This window comes from Tinamus guttatus, unplaced genomic scaffold (assembly GCF_059628265.1).
Source record: "Tinamus guttatus ecotype Peru unplaced genomic scaffold, ASM5962826v1 Tinamus_guttatus_pri_ptg000080l, whole genome shotgun sequence".
Lineage (NCBI taxonomy): Eukaryota > Metazoa > Chordata > Aves > Tinamiformes > Tinamidae > Tinamus > Tinamus guttatus.
The window spans coordinates 2113566-2133164 of NW_028288614.1; the positions used below are offsets into that span (position 1 = coordinate 2113566).

The 19599-nt window shown below is 43.9% G+C and overlaps 1 protein-coding gene across 1 annotated transcript; it reads left to right on the forward strand.

The window, feature by feature from the left end:
• Positions 1–9192: 9192 nt before the first annotated feature.
• LOC104572502 (WD repeat and coiled-coil-containing protein) lies at positions 9193–14809 on the forward strand. The gene is made up of 3 exons (XM_010219659.2): positions 9193–11099; positions 12931–13048; positions 14457–14809. The coding sequence occupies exons 1-3, from the start codon at positions 9234–9236 to the stop codon at positions 14729–14731; spliced, it is 2259 nt and encodes a 752-aa protein (XP_010217961.2). The 5' UTR covers positions 9193–9233; the 3' UTR covers positions 14732–14809.
• The last annotated feature ends 4790 nt before the right edge of the window (positions 14810–19599 follow it).

Sequence of the window (19599 nt, forward strand, 5' to 3'; positions counted from 1 at the left end):
TCTGATATTTAAAATATTTATGCATTAGGTCAAGTAAAATAAAAGCTAATTATAAATAGCTAGAAATGATGGGAGGACATACATTAAAGGAATTCTTAGGCAGAACTAACAGGAGAACTGAGATTTTTTTCTGACAAATATTACACAAATACTGTCCGCAGAGGGAAACAGCGGGAGCCCAACAGTTTGGTCCACATAATACACACAAAAGTATTTAATAAAGAACAGTCCTGCTGAATGCAGGACTTATGAACTTGAAGAGAAACAGGCTCAAACCTATGAGCTCAGGAACAGGCCAGGACACTTCTCTGTGCGGTGCAGGTCATGGTAGAGATTATTCTTAAAGACTTCCTTGTCGCTAGTGGAATATTTCATATATTCCATCTTTTGTCATCTTGGTATCTTTGTGCCATTGCAAAAACTGAAAGGGTAATTCTGTAAAAGTGAACATCTTGGCTAGCAGATAGCCACTAGTATGTACATCAAAGATGCCTACTCAAAAATTATAATTATCGCTATACATTTTATTGGCAGACTGTCACACTATCATTTAAAATGGTCCTGTATTAATTTTCTAGAAAATACTCTGAATTTTGAGAAGTTCAGAAGTGAAAGAAATTTTTATGCCTGAATGGCTATCAAAGTTTGGTTTGATTTTCTGGAGATAAAGAGAAGAAAATAAATTATCAGGTGACAAAATGACTAGTTTCAGGAAATAAGGGGCTGTAAAATAAAGTACTGAGTTCCATGATACCCAGAGGACTTTTGGGTTTGTTATATTTTGGCAAAATGGCTTGCCTCTGCTGTACAATGCAAAGGTTATTAATTCTAGGAAGGAATTCATCTGATTTAACTCACAGCAATTATTCTAGTAATTACTGAGGACCCCAGATCATCTTGCTGGACACATACAATGGTGTAAGAAGGCCTAGAAAAAAAAACAACTACAGTTTTATTGTTAAGAAGACTTCTCCCTTTTTGAACACACTATCATGTGCATATACACTCCTTGTGACAATATGTGTTAAAAATGGGCATATCTTGAAAGAAAAAATACTTGTTTTCAGGTAATGATTTAGGGGTTCTATGCAGTGCATAAGTATTTTACATAGTATCTAACACAGAGACGGAAAGTTAAAATTGAAAGTAATAAAAGCACTGGAAGAAGTGTTGAAGAGATTTATACAAAGCAGAGGGTAAATTATCAGCTTTGATTTGGATGGAGAACAGATGGAGAATCAGTGAAGTGGAGAGATATAAGAAGACAGTTCTATTAAGCACAAGCTGTACAGAAGATTTTTGCACAAACAATGATAAAAGCACGTGGAAAGATAAAAAAAAAAAAGAGTTAGCACTAAATGAGTTGAGGAGACAGCAAGCTGTGACAAGGAGAAAAGCAGAGCTTGGGAAGCAGACACCTGCCTCCAGAAGGACTATTTTGTAGACAGCGGTCAACACGGAAGAGTTTACAAGAAGGGAAGTTGTGCAGACGACCCAGCTGTCATGAAGCTGCTAAACCCCTCTTTTAGGCTCCTCGCTAGCCATAAGGAAGCTCAGCACATCTAGAGTAGGTTCCTGCCAGAGCCACCTGCAGGGCAGCTTCTCTTTCCCAATTACAACAGAGGGAGGCTATGGAAACAAGGAGCTTCAATTAGATGTCATTGCTTGGGATGCTGCATGAGGGCTGCTCAGAACAGCAAAGAGGGTACCAGCCCCTCCAGAACATTTCGTCTGTGGGGAGCAAGCCAGAACGCCTAAATTTCCATTTTAATTACTCTGCGTCTTCATCTGGCACATTCCCAGTATGTTTTTAGGATTTAGTAGAGCTTTACTTAAAAGCAAATCTGCTTCAAATTAAATCTTACCTTCCATTTTCTGTAACTTTGCTGCTAAAAACGCAGCGGTCAGCTTTAGCCTTCAATGTTTCTTGTTTTGCCCCAGTTCTTGACCAAATTGCTCACACAAGTGCTATATACCAGATAGTTTTGGCAGGGATGGATTTTTGGGGCAGAATCTCCTACATTTTGATTGTGAAAGTAGTAATGTGAAAACTAAATGCAACAAAACCCAAATCAACTGAAATTCTATTGGCCAGTCTACAATGCTGACTTTGTATAACAAAATTCTACCTTGATATACTTCATAAAAGCTAAAAAGTCCCAGAGCACTGAAGGACGTGTATAGACTTGACCAAACACGATCTCCAACTAGTTCTTTTTTTTCCCTCTGTTGTTACTGAAGCTGTATGTACTCTTGAATAAAACTTTAGAATAGTATCTACACTCACATTAAAAATCTTTTATAAAAATTTCCTTCAATATACTTTATTAAAAATGCATAAATAGTATCATAAAGCCTTATTTCCTTTTCCCTGCTTCTGATTTCTTATTTATCTTTTCACAGCTTGGAGAATTAACATATTTTTAGCAAGTTTTACTCTCAGGTTTTTTAACAGTCTCAAAACTGCAAGCACTGGACTGTTTCCCCCTTCCAGTATGTTTTTAACTAGAATGCATTTAACTCAATTATAGAATCATATTAAACAGAGCTGGAAAGGGTGGGTTATAGAGACAAAAGCCAGACTCTTCTAGGAGGCGCACAGTGAAAGGACAGGAGGCTGTGGGCAAACCTCACACTAAGGGAAAGTTGCCGTGGATATTTGCGGAACAAAAGTGATTAACCACAGGAAGAGACACCCACAGAGCCTGTGGCATTGCCACCTTTTGAGATTTTTAAAACTCAACTGGACAGTGCCCTGAGCAATCTGATCTAACTCTGCCATTGCCCCTGCAGGAAACCTCTGGAGCTCCCTCAAACCTCACTTATTCCATGACTCTGTGTCCTCTTATATCGAGGCTGCCTTGGCATGGGGCATGTCCATCATTTTTTGATCTTCCCAAATATTTGAACTGTGCATTGGAAATGGCCATTTTAGCAGTTAAACAGCACAGATGGTCTAGTGCCCATGAATGTTCCCTGCTACTGTTTCCATTACTAGCATACATGAGACAGACAGTCCTTTTCTCTAACCCTACAACTCCTTTTAGACGGTGCCTAGCCTGTTCTTAAAATGAATAAATGCAGTATTAGTTCTGCAATTACGAAACAGCTCAGTCCTTCAGACATGGATTTATCCGACCTAGCTGTAAGCCTGTGAAGTCAGGTGAGGTAAATCCCTGGGGTTATGTAATTCCTCATATGCAGGTATGAGTTTCTTGTCCCACACAACAGGCATTAACTCAGGTACCTGCTCATTACTCAGTATTATGGCTTTGCATTCTCTGAGGATGAGACAGTTTCACAATGTCATGGTAGGCGCAAATTCCCTTTGCTGAGACTCAGAACTTCCCTGCAGCACCATCATCTAACGGACAAGCAGAGCATTGCCAGTACCTCCCTGCTAACAACCTCTGGGTACCTCTCCTGCGAGGTTCCCAACTGCTCCCAGAAATTCAGGCAGCCAAAGCTGTCCCTGAACTTTATGTCTGCCTTTCTTCAAGTCTGATTTGACATGTGTGTCAATAGCCAGGTGGGATCAAATGTCTGGAGGCCTGTGGTGCCAAGGCCCCATACTGGCACAGAAAGGCTTCCTGCACAGGGGCTGACATTTGCAATGTTGCACAGACTTGCCAGTTAAAACCATTAGTGCCTGACAACCTCTGTCCTTCAGCAAGGATCCATCCAGCTTGTCAGCAGGTACCAGGGTATCTTAACAGACAAGAGAGCGAATGGGCAAAAAAGAAGCACATCTAAGCAACAGTGTAACGCTGCTCCCCAAAAAGGACCAAACTGGATGAATGTAAACAAATAATTCACTTTACAGGCTACAGTGATTTCCTTCAAATCACAAATACTTAATAATTTGCAAGAATATATAGGGCTGTTGTTAGTGTTGTTAGTGTTGTTAATTATCTATAAGCACATCCCCCTCACAGCCATCTCTCCGCCCTTTTCCCCTCTAAAGGGTACTCAAACCCCTTCTTCCTCAGGCTGCCCTGTATTTATATTAATGTTGTGTTTCAGACTAATTAGAAAGTAGAGCCCAAATGATACAGGCAAATTAAATTATGAGACCATAAATCTGTTCTCATTGCACAGACTGCAGGTTTGTGTAACTGTTCAGTATTTAAATCTCAACTATAAGAGTGACTCAGTGCAAACACTTTGTTTTTAAAAGACAAAATGCATGCCTTGAATGAGAATGACCACTGGAAATCATTTCAATAAAGTGAGCTTTTCAACACCGCTTTTTCCATGTATGCACTGCCCTACTTTCTACTTTACATGGCTCCCTGTGAGTTTTCACATCACTTAAATCCCTGAAGGAGCAGAGGCACCAGGGAATAGCTTGAAAATTTGGAGCAGCGGAGAAAGAAAATAGATGTTTATTTGCATTAGGGCTATGCACATCACAGCTGTGTCACTGGCCATGGGTAGTGGTTGCTGGCCAAGGGGCTACAGAAATTTTCATGTTCTTTTTGAGGCACTATCATTTCTTAATAGGCCATTTGGAAATGTTTATTTCTGGATCTGAGTCTGAATTGACAATTTAAATTTCTAAGACAGTGCTACTTGGGACAAAAGGCAACTGTGAAACCGTTACTGCTTTTTAAAGGAGATTCTTCGCGAGGTTACAGGAATAAGGCAATACCCGGGAATTAACCGCCTCCTCAGCAAACTACTATGGTCCAATGAAGCCCTCTAGTGGCTAAACCCACCTGAAAGGCAAAGCAGAACAGCACAGGCGCAACCCTCCCGGTCTCACCTTGCTTAGCGTAACAAACAGGTACACGCTGCTCAAGTCCACGTCCTGCGTGCTTTCTAGAGCAAAAATATAACAGCAGATAAAATGATCAGCATTATCAGCTCTCAGGCAGGGCTCACCTCTGAGCGAGGCAGATGATACTGAGGCCCTGTGTATCTGTCAATGGAGAAGAGCTGGCATTTGCAGCATTGTCTTTTCTTTCTCACCTTCCAAACAGATTATTGTTTTCAAACATGGCTTTCTGATTTACTGCAATTCACAGAGTCAAGGAGCTGAAGCTAGCAAGAAGCAAGAAGCTCATTTAAAGAAGAGGGCAGCTGGAATAATGCATATAATATATAATCTATATATAATCATAACAGAGTTCTTATTCATTGCAGACTCCTTGAACACTTTGAATGGCTTTTGATTGACATGTCAGGCAAATAGTCTAATTATTTCAAACATTTCTGGATTGAGACAATATGTAAAATTTTACCTTGTAAGCAGTACTCCATCATGGATATATAGATATGTCCACCTTTTGTGCATCACAGGCAGTTAAATTTCACGTAAAATCCATGCACTGAGTTCAGAAATTTGCCCATGACTAAATCTGCATTTAGATAAAAAGTGTGTCCCTAAAAATTACCACATTTTCACTAGAAGAGGTAGGTGGAAGATCTGCTCTTTCTATTGGTAATTTGTTGCAGTGGTTAATCAAAAACACAGCTGTATTTTACTTGAAACCATCCACTGGCTCTGCTTATGGCTTTGTTCACTAAGTTAAAAACTCTTCCACCATTTTTTTTTTCTTCATAAAGGCATTTAGTCAATGTAGGCAAGTCACCACCTAGTTCTTTCTGGTGAAATGGACAGTTTGGGCTGCTTATGTATTTGACCTTGCACCCACATCAAGCAATTTTTCCAAGCCTTGAAGCACTTTCCTAGCTCTTTGATAGACTTTTGCGGTGTTCCAACAGACTACCAGAAAGTGCTGATTTCAACGACTTCACAGTGATCAGTTTGCTCTGAAATACCAAGCAGCAACCAAGTCTCCCAGCACACACCTTGAAGCACCATGTTATTAAGTCTAGGGAGTTTGTAAAACGAAAGCTCTGTCCAATGCAGTATTTCGAGACCAAAGAAATTGCCTTGGAGCCATCTCACCTCACATTTACACACTTTCTTCTCTGGGTTTGAACGTGAGCTCCCCCCAAGGCAGGAAACAAAACCTAAGCTGTGGGTCTCGGTCAGCTTCTTAAACTCACACAAAGCACGTAACTAACTTTTAAACTCGTGGCCCAAACTGTGCCACATCCGCAGACACAAGGCGCACTGGCCCCGCACAGCGAAGCTCCGCTCCTGCCTGAGACGCCTCCTCCTTCCCGGCGCGACCGTTGGCAGCCGGAGGCAGCCGGAGGCGGCGGGAGGGGGGCAGAGCGGCAGGCGCATGCGCACGCACCCCAACGCGCGGCGCCGCTCCCGTTGCACGCTGGGAGTTGTAGTCCCCAGCGGCCGCCCCGGTAGGCGCCGGCAGCGACGTCACGGCGTTGGCGCGCGGGCGGCTGGAGCGGCGCTCGGGAGCACCGAGACGCGGAGGGGCGGGACCCGGAGCGGGGACAGCGAGAGGTGCGGGCAGCGCCCGCCGGGCCGGGCCGGACCGGGCCGGGCCGGGCCGAGCCGAGCCGAGCCGAGCCGAGCCGGTGAGGCGGCGGCGGGCGGGCCCGGCACGGGAACAGGAGCGGCGCGATTGCGGTGCGGGCGGGCGCGGCACGGCAGCGGCGCGGGGCGAGGACAGGTGAGGGCAAGCAAAGCGGCGCGGGCGGGCAGCTTTTGGCGTGTGCTGCCGCCGCGGAGGCCGAGCCTGGTCGTCCCCGGGGCGGCGTCGGGGGCTTGGGGCGTTTGAGCGCCATGGCCGCGGTGGGATCTGTCTGGTTGTGCCCCTCCAGGTCTGCTGTCGAGCTTCTCCTGCTCCCCGGAATGCTCCGCAGGTGACCCAGTGTCTACGCGTTTCTCACAGGACAAATTCTCACCTCTCTCACATGAGTAAGTGCTGCCCAGCACGCGTACACGCGATGGGGATTCCTTAGGAACAGTCAGTAATGTCTAATTTTACCCCAAGTCTTGTTTTACTTGGTCCCTTAGCAAGGCTGAGGTCAGTTATGCCTTTGGAGAAGCACCACAAAGGTGAAGTAGGTTTGGAGGCATCTCGAGGGCTCCCCTGAAGAGCCAGTGGGACCTGCCATGCTTGGCCTTGTCCCCTTAGGGGAAACGCTTCCTCAACCACCTCTTCAGGACCACAAAATGGCAGCGTGCCCTCTCTCCCGCCAAGGTTACGCCTTTCAGTGCTTAGCTATTGCTTATAGTTGGAATTTTTCCTTAATAGCTGACCTAAATCTCTCCCGTGGAAACTAAGCTGATTATTATCTTGCGCTGTGCAGGGTGGACAAGCGCAGTGGCGGGTTCTTCTCTTGATAACGCCCGAGAAGACGTCCCCGTGCGTCCGTTCGTGGCCCTCCCAAACGTGAGCGAGGCCACTTCTCATGTTTCTCTGCTCCTTGGACTCTTTTGGTCGTGTCCCCTCGTCCTCGAGGTGTTAAACTCGGAACGAGCCCCAGTGGAGACCTCCTCGCCCAGGAGGTTGGGGTAACCATCTCCCGTGTGTGGTGTCCCTCTCACAACCTTCCAGAGTGACACTGCCTCGTTTGGCCTCACTGCCACGTTCCATGTCGCTTGCAACACCGACACCATCAACTTTTGATCTGCTGAAAGACAGATTGCTTTTGTGGCCCAGGCAATTATTCCTAAAGTGGTGTATTCAGGCATTTTATTTGTTTATTTACTGCGTAAGATATTTTGCACTTGTTGGTTTGAGAAGAAACTCTTTATCTTGATGATCATCATCATCTCATAACTCTATCCAGTTATTCTTCCACTCAGCCTCCTCCAAATTTGGGATCATCCATGAAGAGTTAATTAAAACAGCAAGCAGTGCCAGTTGTACTGTGATCGAACCCTTGCAGTTTAACTCTCTGAACCCCTTTCTTGTTATTTTTCAACTCCCTTACTAAAGCTGCAGCTCTTTCTGTGCTGTGACCCTGCAGTTGAGTCAGATCCTACGGAGAATCGAAGTGAGGGCACTTTGAATTCCTTTGAATTAGATTGAATTGGATTTGAATTGGATTCTGTGCGCAGAGAAGGTTTACACACAGCTCCAAACCTGGAAATGTGCTTAAAATCCTGAGCCCTGCTGAAGTCTCATTGTATTCTGTGGAGCTTTAGAATGTCCTAGGCACCACAGGAAGACTATGGAAAAGGAGGTTTCCCAGCTGTTTTTGCATTCCGCCTTTGGAAACTATTATAGTAATTAGGGATATCTGACAAAGCTTCTTTTGAGACATCAGGCAAGCCATAACTTGCTTTTTAAAAATTCAGAAATTTGCATTTTCTGCGTTTTTACTTCTTGCCTGTAAATGGCAAATTCTATTCTACATGATGTTATAAAAATGAGTACTCTGAAGCAATATCAGACATTATTAGTCCATAAGAAATCTATTAGTCCGTAAGAACAATATATTGGTCCATGAGAAATAAAATTGTCTCCAGAATGACTGCAGACAGTTGGAAAATGCATGTGTGTTTACGTAGGTGTGGGTCTGCAGGCATAGTTGGCTGCTAGCTGCTTTCATACCTTCAAACAGTAGTGGGCAGCAGGGTGATCTGTGGGCCCTGACAAAAGGGCACTGAATCAATTAGGAAAATAAAATGCAGATCACTGCATTAAAGCATGATAAGTTGTTCCTGTGCTATCACAGCATAGCTGATACCTTTAGTAGATGGTTCTATGACCCTTCTCTGTTCTAGGTTCCTGTAAACTCTTGCTTTCTGGAGAGACATTAGGGAAAGGTTGTGAACCCCCTCCATTCACTGTCTTTCTCCTCTCTTTCTCTGTATTTTCCTGTATATCTGCTTAAATTCTAACCTTTTTCAAAGTTGTGTTTAGTCTTTTAAGAGATCTTTCTGGTATAACTGTCCAAATACCTGTCCAAACACCTACTTAGTATAGGATTAGATTTATAGGTGATGCATTAATGCTTTGTTACACAAGTCAGGGATTACTTTCTCTGACCACAAACAGCTCATGAGACAGAGGGGATAGTTTTAACATTCTTAATGCTAAAAGAATCACGCTTAACACAAAGAAAATATGCTGAGATCCAGTAACCTGTCAATTGTGATGAAAATGAGCAGATTTAATCCAAGTCCAGAGAAATTCTTACTTTTAAATGGCACTTGACAGTAGAAAACTTATAAACTCCAACCCTGGAGTTTTTCATTTAAGCGTAGCTAAACATTATATGTACATCGACCTAAATAACCAGTATGTACATTGAGCTAAATAACCAAGTATATTTTTTCTCTAGAGCAATATGTTACAATTTTTTCTTTCCTTTCCAATTTGTTTAGATGAGGAACGCTAGAAACCATGGAACTGGGGAAGGCCAAGCTTCTGAGGACTGGCCTCAATGCCCTGTACCAAGCCATCCACCCCGTGCACGGCATTGCCTGGACCGATGGGAAGCAGGTGATCCTGACCTCCCTGCTCCTGCAGGACGGAGAGCCCAGGTTTGGGGACTCGAGCGTCGTCGGGCAGTTCGAGCACGTCCACGGGCTCTACTGGGGCCCGTGTCCTGCCGATGCCCCGGCCCTGCTCGCCGTTCAACATAAAAAGCACATCACAGTTTGGCAGCTCTCTTTGAATGCCGCCGAAAGGAACAAGCTGCTGGTTTCCCAGGTGTGTGACATCGGGGAGCCCTTCCCGGTGCTCCCCCAAGGCTGCGTGTGGCACCCGAAGCAGGAGGTGCTGGCCGTGCTGACCACGCGCGACGCCTCCGTCCTGCCCTCCGTGCATCAGAACAGCGCCAGGGTCAAAGCCGACATCAAGGGCAGCGGCCTCATCCACTGCGCGTGCTGGACGAAGGAGGGCAGCCGCCTCGTGGTCGGCGTGGGCAGCGCCCTCCACTCGTACATCTGGGACAGCGCTCAGCAGACCCTGACCGCCTGCTCCTTCTGCCCCATCTTCGACGTGGGGGGCTACATCTGCGCCGTGGAAGCGACTCTGAATTTCCAAGTCGCTGTCGCCACGGAGCTTCCCCTGGACAAGATCTGCGGCTTGAACGCCGGCGTCGCCTTTGAGGTCCCGGCCAGCGTCGAGACGGACTCCTCTCCCTCGCAGTCCACCCTGTGCGGCGAGGAAGAGTGTTCCGTGGATGGGGGGAAGAAATCCCAGGACTCGGAGAAGCCTTCGCCTGTTGTCTCCTCTCCTGTGGATCTCACTCACATCCTTTCCAGCAAGCAGGGCGCTGACTCTAGCCCACTCCTTCACCTGAGGCCCAAGGACTACCTGACGGGAAGCGGCCAGGACTCCTCACATCTCATCCTGGTGGCCTTTGAAAGGAAGGTGACCTCTACCAAAAAAGTTAGCATCCCAGGCATTCTCGTTCCTGATATCATGGCTTTTGACCCCAAAACTCAAACTATATCTGTTGCGTCCAATACTTGTAACACTGTTTTGGTCTATTCGCTGACTTCATCCAATTTACCCAATATTCAACATATTCAGCTGGAGAAAAATGAAAAACCAAAGGGCTTGTGCTTCTTGACCAATAAGTTATTGCTGATAATGGTGGGAAGACAAAAATTCTCCGACCCTGCATTTCTTCCATCTTCAAGATCAGACAAGTACATGATCCGCCTGATAGTTAAGGAACTCATGTTTGAAGCGTGTCCTTCAACGCCTGCAGCAGCTAATGCAAGCTCTGCTTTCAGTCTTCTTTCAAACATATCTCAAGACCTTTCTGCAGACCCTCACCCTCTAAACTGCGGGCTCCTCATCCCAGGCCGTGCTGCTGGGCAGTCCCCTCCGAGCAGAAAAAAGCTCATTGAGGAAATTAAGAGCCCCACGTACGAGCAGAGCCTGTTGAATGTGAGTGACCTCAAAGAAAAAAAGATTGCAGTGGATTTTCCACCAGCTGTTGAGGCTCTGGATGCTGAACCAGGGAACCGCTCCGTGGCTCTGTCTGCCACCCCCCTGGCATTTTGCAACAAGCCAACATCTCCAAAAAGGCAGACGGATGCAGCTCCCAAAATACCCAACTCTTTTAAGAATAACTTGCTGTTAAATGAAAAGGAAGCAAGTTATTTTTCGAAAAACGTAGAAAAACTGTCTAGTAACTTCACAGAGTTACAGCACCATCTCTCTGAACTAACTGAGCTGCTAAAATCTGGGAAGAAAAGTCTTCCAGTCTACCCGTCTTCTCAGGAACCCTCTTTTATTTACATCACTTATCAGGTAATTTTAATATGGGAAGCTTTAATGATAAGACCTGTTGATGGACATTTTCCATATCCTCCCTATAATTGTATCTCAGTCCCTATTTACAGTTCTTTTAGAACTGGGTGTTATTAGGTTTTTTTTGAGAGGATAATTTGGATAATGCTTGTAATCTTTAAATTATTGTTGCTTCATATGGTTGCTGTAGCAGTGCTTTCCTTTGTACAGACCTATCTATAGCAGTGATGAAATCAGAGTATTTTTAAGGAAAAAAAGAGTTATCATAAAAGTTATCAGAACAGAAACAGAAATCTCGCTGATCAATATTGAAAGGACCATCTGAGCAGGAAAAAGACCCTTTAGGACACAACAAATAATTCAATTAACACAGCTTTAAAATAACTAAAAAATCATATTTGATATGAAATGCATTAATTTTGAATTAGCTTTTTTCCTTGCCTAAAAGAAGGTACCACAAAATCTCATGCTAGAAGGTGCAAATTTTCTGATTGTCCGAGCATGGCACATACTGTGCCAGGCCTCTTTTAGAGGTGACATTAATTTATCACTAGTCAGTATTCAAAGACTTACCTTATCTTTTCAACAAACAATTATTTTGTGGCTTTATTGTTGCTAAAAATAATAGCTGTGTTCATAACATTGACCTCTCATGTTCTAGGCTATATGTCCTCAGTGCCTTAGCTGTTCCCCATTGTATGAGGATGTTTCACAAATGAAAGTGAGACTACCATTTAATGTACTTTGGATTTTCATCCATCGTTCATCCCTTGAAAATGGGTTTTGATCACTAATGATCTGTGTTTTTTTTTTTTTTTTTAAAAAAATACTTTCAAATTATGAGTGAGGTTGGGAATTCCGGCAGGAAATGCCGTCTTTTAATCGTTGCCTGGGTATATTTGACATGGAAATCATTAATGGGCAAAAAAGATCCTCATCTTGTGCACTTCAAATAAACTGGACCCTGAACGTGCCCAAATTATTAGCCGTACTTTACAAATGAATGAGGAAGCCCTGAATGAGCAGCCTCTCTGCTCGGGCTGCAGCACGAGGACGGGGGCTGATGTGGGGGTCTCCAAGCTCCTCTCCAGCCAGACTCCTGTGCAAGGACGGGTCCATCCACAGCACGGAAGCAGAAACAGCACTGAATATACGGCCATGCTATATTTATATATGATATGTATTTATATATATTAAGGCTCTTCTGGGAAGAGACGTGATTGTGTGAATTTTATCCTGCACCAGAAAAAGAGCTTGTAGTTTTTATAACCATTAATTTTCTGCATATTTCTCAAGTGCTTTGCTCTGGCACATGGGAGAGAAAATGGAAACAGCATCTTTAGAGATGAAAGTTTTATGCAGTGATGATCAAAGGTGTGATAGATCAGTGCTTCTCATATGTTAATCTGCTTCTTGTTCCATGCGTGTAACTTGGAACAAGGATAAAAGCTTGGATAAAAGTTCTCACTTCTTCATAATATGTGGATCAGAGAGGAGGGAAGACAGAAATTTCCTGCTCCACAGGCTCCCCAGTGAGATGTTCCTGCCAGGGGAGAGGATGAGGCTGGATTACACTGTGGATGTGGCTCATTTCCATCAGCAGCCCTGTGTGATTTCTTCTGTGCTTCTCATAGATGTTGACAAATCATCTCTTTTTGAGAGCTGGGACTTCCAAGTATGAATCTTGAAAATTAGTACCCATGAAGCATTTGATTTTTTGTAAACGACATAGCTGAAGGCATAATTGTGATCCTGTTATCATGAATGTCATTTTGATATATTTACTTAAACACGCATCCCTCCATCTAATACTTCTTCCTTGAATTTCCAGAAGCAGCTTTCCAGAAGCGGTTCGGATGAAAGGCGAGCTGTTATTCTGTGTGATGGAAAACTCTGTCTGAACATAGTCCAGCAAATATTCAACCTCTCCCTTATAGAAATGCAGCATGGTAGGTTGTAACTATCCAAAAATACACACATTTTAAAATGCATATGGTATTCTCAGGCTGCAATAGCAATGTGCATAATGTGGAACAAAACAAGGAACAAATAATTAAAGGGTATCTGGTAAAATTTGCTCGTTTGTTTTATCATGCTTCTCTATGGTGATACAGTTTCTGCTATACAAAGAGGTATAGAAATCACATCCCAAGATTGTATGGGATATGATCTCCCACTGCTACAAATATTCTCTGTGCTGCAGTCCAGCAACTGCAGCTTTGCCATCTGCCCACAGGCAGATTCCTGAGCAACTGTTGCAGACTTCAGCATGTTCTTCTTATAATTATAAAAGTGTTGTTTTTCTGAAAATAGTTTATTAAAATGTTTAATATTGCAATACCGAGATGAAACTGCAGTATAACCACTCACAAGTTCATCCTGGAAAGGTCCTTAGCACTGTCTTGCAGGAGTTTTTTGCAAGAGCCTTGCTAGTGACATTTTAAACTAAAAAGCGTTCTAATATAATTATGAATGTGAATATTAGGAGATAAGTAGGCACATCAATATATTTTTTTACATTCCTAAATTATATTGGTTTAGAAGTTTTGTCCAAATACGATATTAAGCTGTAAGATTAAAGGTCGTGTGCTTTTAAACTACAGTCTTCTCATGACCTTACTTGGAACGTGAAGTTACATGACGTAGCACCATGAAACAGCTGGGAACGTTTCCCTGGCCCCCCCACAAGCTCTTTTTGTTTGTTTGCTTGTTTTAACTTCACCACTTTAAAATATGCAAGTATGAAAATATTCTGGTTTACATGAATTGGTAAATGTTGATGCTTCTAATTCTCTAAGCAATGTTAAAATGTAAAAATAAGGCTAATACTAAGGTAAAATCAGGTAGAAAATAAACCACAGAGATCGGGCTTGTACAGAATGGCACAGTATTTCTTCCTTAAGAAGAACAGAAGCTGTGTGAATAGTTCTCATAAGCTAAATTGTCTCTAAACGATTTCTAATTTGTTTCTATTATATGTTTTTGACCTTTATTTTAATAAAGGCCTGCTTTGTGCAGTATCTGCACAGCTTAAGAGCTGTAAAATAGCCCATGAATACCTGACACACACGTCTGATGCTTCTGAATCCTGCTGCTCAGGCTTTCATTTCTGTTCTTGTTTGAAATGCACATTTCCTGCAGCCCCATCTCCTGTGGGAAGACTGCCCTGACAGCTGCTCTGCATTTTTGTCCACACACACCTTTGTGTTTGAGATCCTGCATCCTGGGTCTCCCCAGACGTTTTGCTACAAAAACCCTTTGACCATACAGGTGTATTTAATTTTAAAGAAATATACTTTATGCCTTAAATATACCCAATTACAGGAGAAAAATAAGAATGTTTGCTTGTTTTCACAGGTCCCTCTTGGATTGTTCTCACGGCAGACAGTGAGGGCTTCATTCCCTTGACGTTTGCATCCCTGCAGGAGATAGTCATAAGAGATGGCAGCACGAAAGGCTATAGTGTCCGCTCCTCCAAAACGCTGGACATCATCAGCTCTACAGAAGGGCGCAGACCCTCTTCCTCTGAGAGCCTGGACATCACCAGCTCCCTCGAGGTCCTCAGAGACTCTTCTGGCAAGAGCTTAAGCAGCAGCAGCAGCTCTTCGGAACAGCCAAGCAGTAAAATGTAATTTTGAACAGCAATTTTGTAATGTAATGACTATCTTTTCTGATAGGAGAGCTTTAAACGCGCTGTATAGATTGGAATTTTTCCACAATGGTCTGTCTCAAACTTTCTTGAATTTCCATCATAGTTTGTAAATCCTGTCATTATTTATTTGGTTACCCTTGGAACCACTAGCCTTTTCTATTTGAACTGAGGAGTGTTTTAAATCTACCTCTTGCTACACATCACAGACCAGGGCTTTGTATCTTCCAACCACTTTTTGTAGGAGTTGAATAGAACATGCAAGTTCTTACAGGTTTGAGACTTAAAGTTTCCATCTTGGTCTTTAATACGTTGCTGTTTGTAGACAATAGCACGCTTGTATAATAAAGAAATCACTGAACACACTATTTTTTCCCATTTCCTCACTCTGTGAAATCTTGACATGTTTTGTTGTGCTTATTCAGAAGCCTCCAGCTGCTCTGTCTGCAGAAGTGCACGTATTTTTGCACTGATGTTGGCTAAGGGCATAAGCACCATATATATGGAATTTGGGCCAAAGTGTGATCATGTTGAGGTCCTATATTCTGTGTAGGAGCAAGGCCCTTTGCCTGCCCAGTTGGTCCCTGTGTGCTTAACTTTTGGGTACAGTTTGGGAATTTGCTGTCGCAATAGTCCCAATAGTCTTAAAATGTCATTAAAATTTATTACAGCTGAACACTTGTAAGCAGTTGCTAGTTAATATTTTTGATTTAATAAACATTTTTTGTTCTCATGTAGACCTTTTGCCCTCTTACCTTTGAAACAGTACCACACTATTAGTAACATTGACTTCCATACATCTCTCTTAACTTTGATAGGATGGAAGTCATAAACAGAGAAGTTTCAACTGTAGGGCTTCTAGTTCAGAGTCTGCCTGAAGAAAATGCTTCATAGGCTCTTTCATATTGAGAGAGAGAAAATTCAGAGGCTACAAACACAAGTTGTGGAGCAGAGACATGGAAGTAGTAGAGTCCATGGCTAAGACTGCTACTACCTTGTCATGGCAGCACGGGTAGGGTAGGTAGGTTTTTTATTTCAGTTTTACTGTAATATAGATTAATAATAATCCTTCAAATAATAGCTTTTGTGAAGCCTGTAGACTGCAGCAAGTGTAGAAAGTATTATTTGTAAATAGGTTTAGTTGGTTAAGCAGCTTCCAACCAGTTCGTCAAAATGTTTGGACAAGATTACGTAGGAAAGAAAAACACACAAAAAACATCGAAGATGATGATGAACACTTTTTTTTAGGCAACATCTCTCAAAAGAACAAGGTAACTAGAGTACAATGCTGACTAGAACTGTTATTTATGTGCTTCAATTATTTCCCTTCAGGACTGCATACAAGATTTGTTCTGTTAGGCTACTTTATTATCATTATCTAATATATACTCCTGGGGAGTCTCTCGTTCTGCCACATGGAAAATGCAGTGTTTCCTGCACTCACCGATCCTCTCTCGTGCCACATTCCTGCTTCTCCCGTTGACCTGCTCTTATGTGAACAGCAGGTAAGATAGTAAGTTGACAGCTGTCCTAAACCTATTCCACCATCATGGTGATGCAAAGGGGTGGCCTGAGTTTGCCTTGCACAGATGACAATAGCCTTCAGTAATGGTCAAAGTCCTTGACGGCGACTACTCAGGCACAGAGGAAATCCTGTAGACCTGTGTGCAGTGTGAATGTGCCAGGGCTTTCAGCAAAGATGGGCAAAGCTCTTGCACCTTGCGAAGGAACAGACTCCAGTATAATGAACCAAAGACCCTTTACTGAGCATCAGACAAAACTTATATACTGTACTGTCCCGAATACAATACCTTATTTGCCTAAAAGCGTGCAAAGCACAGTTATTAAATAAACTAATAATCTAAAGGCTTACATTAAGACTATCCAATCAGCTTCTTGGTCACACAGCAGCCGTACAGTTGCTTTTGCTCCTTGTTTGCTGAAGAACCCCTGCACTGCCGTCCTTGAGGCTGGTTATCTACTAACAAGGCATCCTGTACTACTGTCCTTGAAGCAGGCCCCCAAATCTCCCCCTTCTTTATTTAACTGTTGTGTGGCCATAGCAGTTTTTAGTTGAGCAGCCATAATTTGGTTAAATGATTAATCCATCAATCCTCAGTGTTAGGGGTCTCGCCCCCTCTCCGCACTGCCTGTTTATGCCCCGTGCATCCTGCCCCATACCGCCAGTAGGTGCCAGCAGGCAGGCCGGGGGGCGAACGAGCTCCACCTTCAGTCACACAACCTTCCCTCCTTGGGGTGCTGGCACGCATACCAGTAGGGGGTCCCAGCCCTCCATCTCCGGGTCCTGCCTCCTCATTTTCTTCCTTCTTCTCGGGTATTTGACCTTCAAACTAGTTTAGAGGACGTCTGCGGTTAAGTTGGCTACTAGCCCGGTCGAGCAGCTGCTTTCCATTGGTTTTGGAGGAGGTCGGCTGTGAACCTGGCTGAGCAGCTGCCTCCGTGTTCCCTATCGCTCAGCCCAGGTGGGCAGACATCTTTCTCAAGGTCTGGATTCTGTTTCACATAATAGTTTTATGACTCTACAGATCATAAAAATTTCCCCCTCCAATACATGCCACCCTGTGATCTACAGAGGTTAATCTATTGTAGCGAAGCCATACCTCGTGTCAGCATCATTACACAAGGGATACAGCATGTTGTAATACAGACGAATATCGCAAATAGAAGTAATAGCCCTAATAAGTTTCTGTAGCCATGGCCAACCCCACTTCCACTGTCCAAACAGATTCCAATCACCATCAACTCTCAATTGACGGGTCAGGTCCTGTGAGGTCTGGATCTGGGCATGTATAGACTTGGAGTGGTTGCCTTATCCCACAAGTGCACCCCAATCTTGTCCCACATCTGAGGGTCAAATACTTTTTTACTAACTATGGAAGCGTCATTTCTAGATGCCCAGGCAAGGACCTTTTGTAGATCTTCCTCATCTATTTTCTTGCCCTGTTGTTTTAAGATCTTAAGAAAGACTTCTAAAATATCTTTTTGTTCCTTCATTAGGTGTGACCCCATAGTTCCCAGCCACTTACCTCTTTCCTTTCAAGCTTTTAGTGCATGCACAAATGACACTTCCTTTCAACGGGATCTTTATCCTTCCTTTCAGCGTGAATCCCAGAGTTCAGCTGGGCGGTGCAAGCGGATCGACAGCTGGTCTTCGGGCTCCACATTGGGCACCATTTGTTGCACCTTGCGGAGGAACGGACACTGGTATAATGAACCAAAGACCCCTTATTGAGCATCAGGTGAAACTTATATACTGTACTGTCCCAGATACAATACCTTATTTGCTGCACACACAGCGGCACAGTTACTAAATAAACCAATATTCTAAAGGCTTACATTAAGACTATCCAATCATCTTCTTGGTCACGCAGCAGCCGTACAGTTGCTTTTGCTCATCCTTTGCTGATAGAACACCTGCACTGCTGTCCTTGAGGTTAGTTATCTACTAATAAGGCATCCTGTACTACTGTCCCTGAAGCGGGTCTCCACACAAAGCCATAGTCTTGGTGGTGTTCATGGTCTTGAGGGTGTTCACGGTCTCAGAGGTGTTCATGGTCTTGGTGGTGGTCATGGTATGGAAGGTGTTCATGGTCTCAGAGGTTTTCTCCTACCTGCTGAAGCTGAGCAAGCGACTATCAGTCAGCTCCACGTGGCTCCTTCGTCACTATATACAGCAGAATACAGCAGTACCGAGGACAGAAAGTGGGAGGAGCTGAAATTCATAGTCCCGTCTAACATCATTTGGAAGAGGAAATAAATCTTATTTCTGCTCCCACACAAAGCTCCGTGTTTCCGTACCAATCAACCCGCCTTCTTCATGCAGGGCAGACTGGTTCTACCATACTCAGGCAACCTGTGAAGTCCCCTGCTGCTCTCAGGTCGAGGTTAGAGATGCTGCTCTGTCAAAGCCTCAGAAACGATGCTGAACCTTGTCTGCGCCGTGCCCGCTCTGTACAGTTGTGTTGTGCAGCTTGTGTCTTCAGAGACTGCATGTTCTCAGGTGCAACACAGCAAAGAGACTCCTCCTCTGCCTCCTGGATGGAGACAAATGCTTTTTCTTCATCTTTTGAATATATTTATTGCAGCATTTTGGAGCTAAGCGATGTGAAAGCTGCCCACATCCATACATTAAGCACACACTCAATTTGCAACCAGAGGACTCAGCACTCTGCTCATGCATCTCAACCCAGGCCTCAGCTTGGCCTTCCCAAGACGGGTCTTGCATTTTCTATCTCCACGTGGGAATAGGAGATGAAGTGATACCTGGCAACAAACTATGAGCCCTCAAAGAGAGGGTTTGGCTGTAAAACATGGTCCACTTCAAGGATTTTACCTGAAATGCAGAAGGTGAATGGAGACCTCGGGATGCAGCAAGGACTGGATCTAGCAGCGCCTCTTCTGAGGTGAAGTCTGGACCTACAGGAATTAGTTCTCAACTCACCAGGGCCCCTCCTGTAAGCGGTGACCCGAAGCCTGAGGTCCCACCATGTGCGAACTCCTGAAGACAGATGTCCAAGGTGGAATATTCACCCATTACCATGCGGAACGTCGCAAGGGCAACCTAATGCACCTAGGCCATGGCCTAGGCCATGATTCTTTTCTCCCTCTATTAGTGGAAATCCATTTGTTGGAACAGCTTGTGTTCAAGTGGAGAAATCTAGGGCATTGGACACCCAGCCACCTCAATCCAATCTCCCTTATTCTTAGGATTGTACTTGGGTATTACCTGAATGAGACCCCCTAGGAAGGAACCTTGGCCCTTGTTGTTACCAATTAGTGCAAGCAGGAGATTTACGTTCGATCAATATTTAATGTGAATCGTTGTCAATG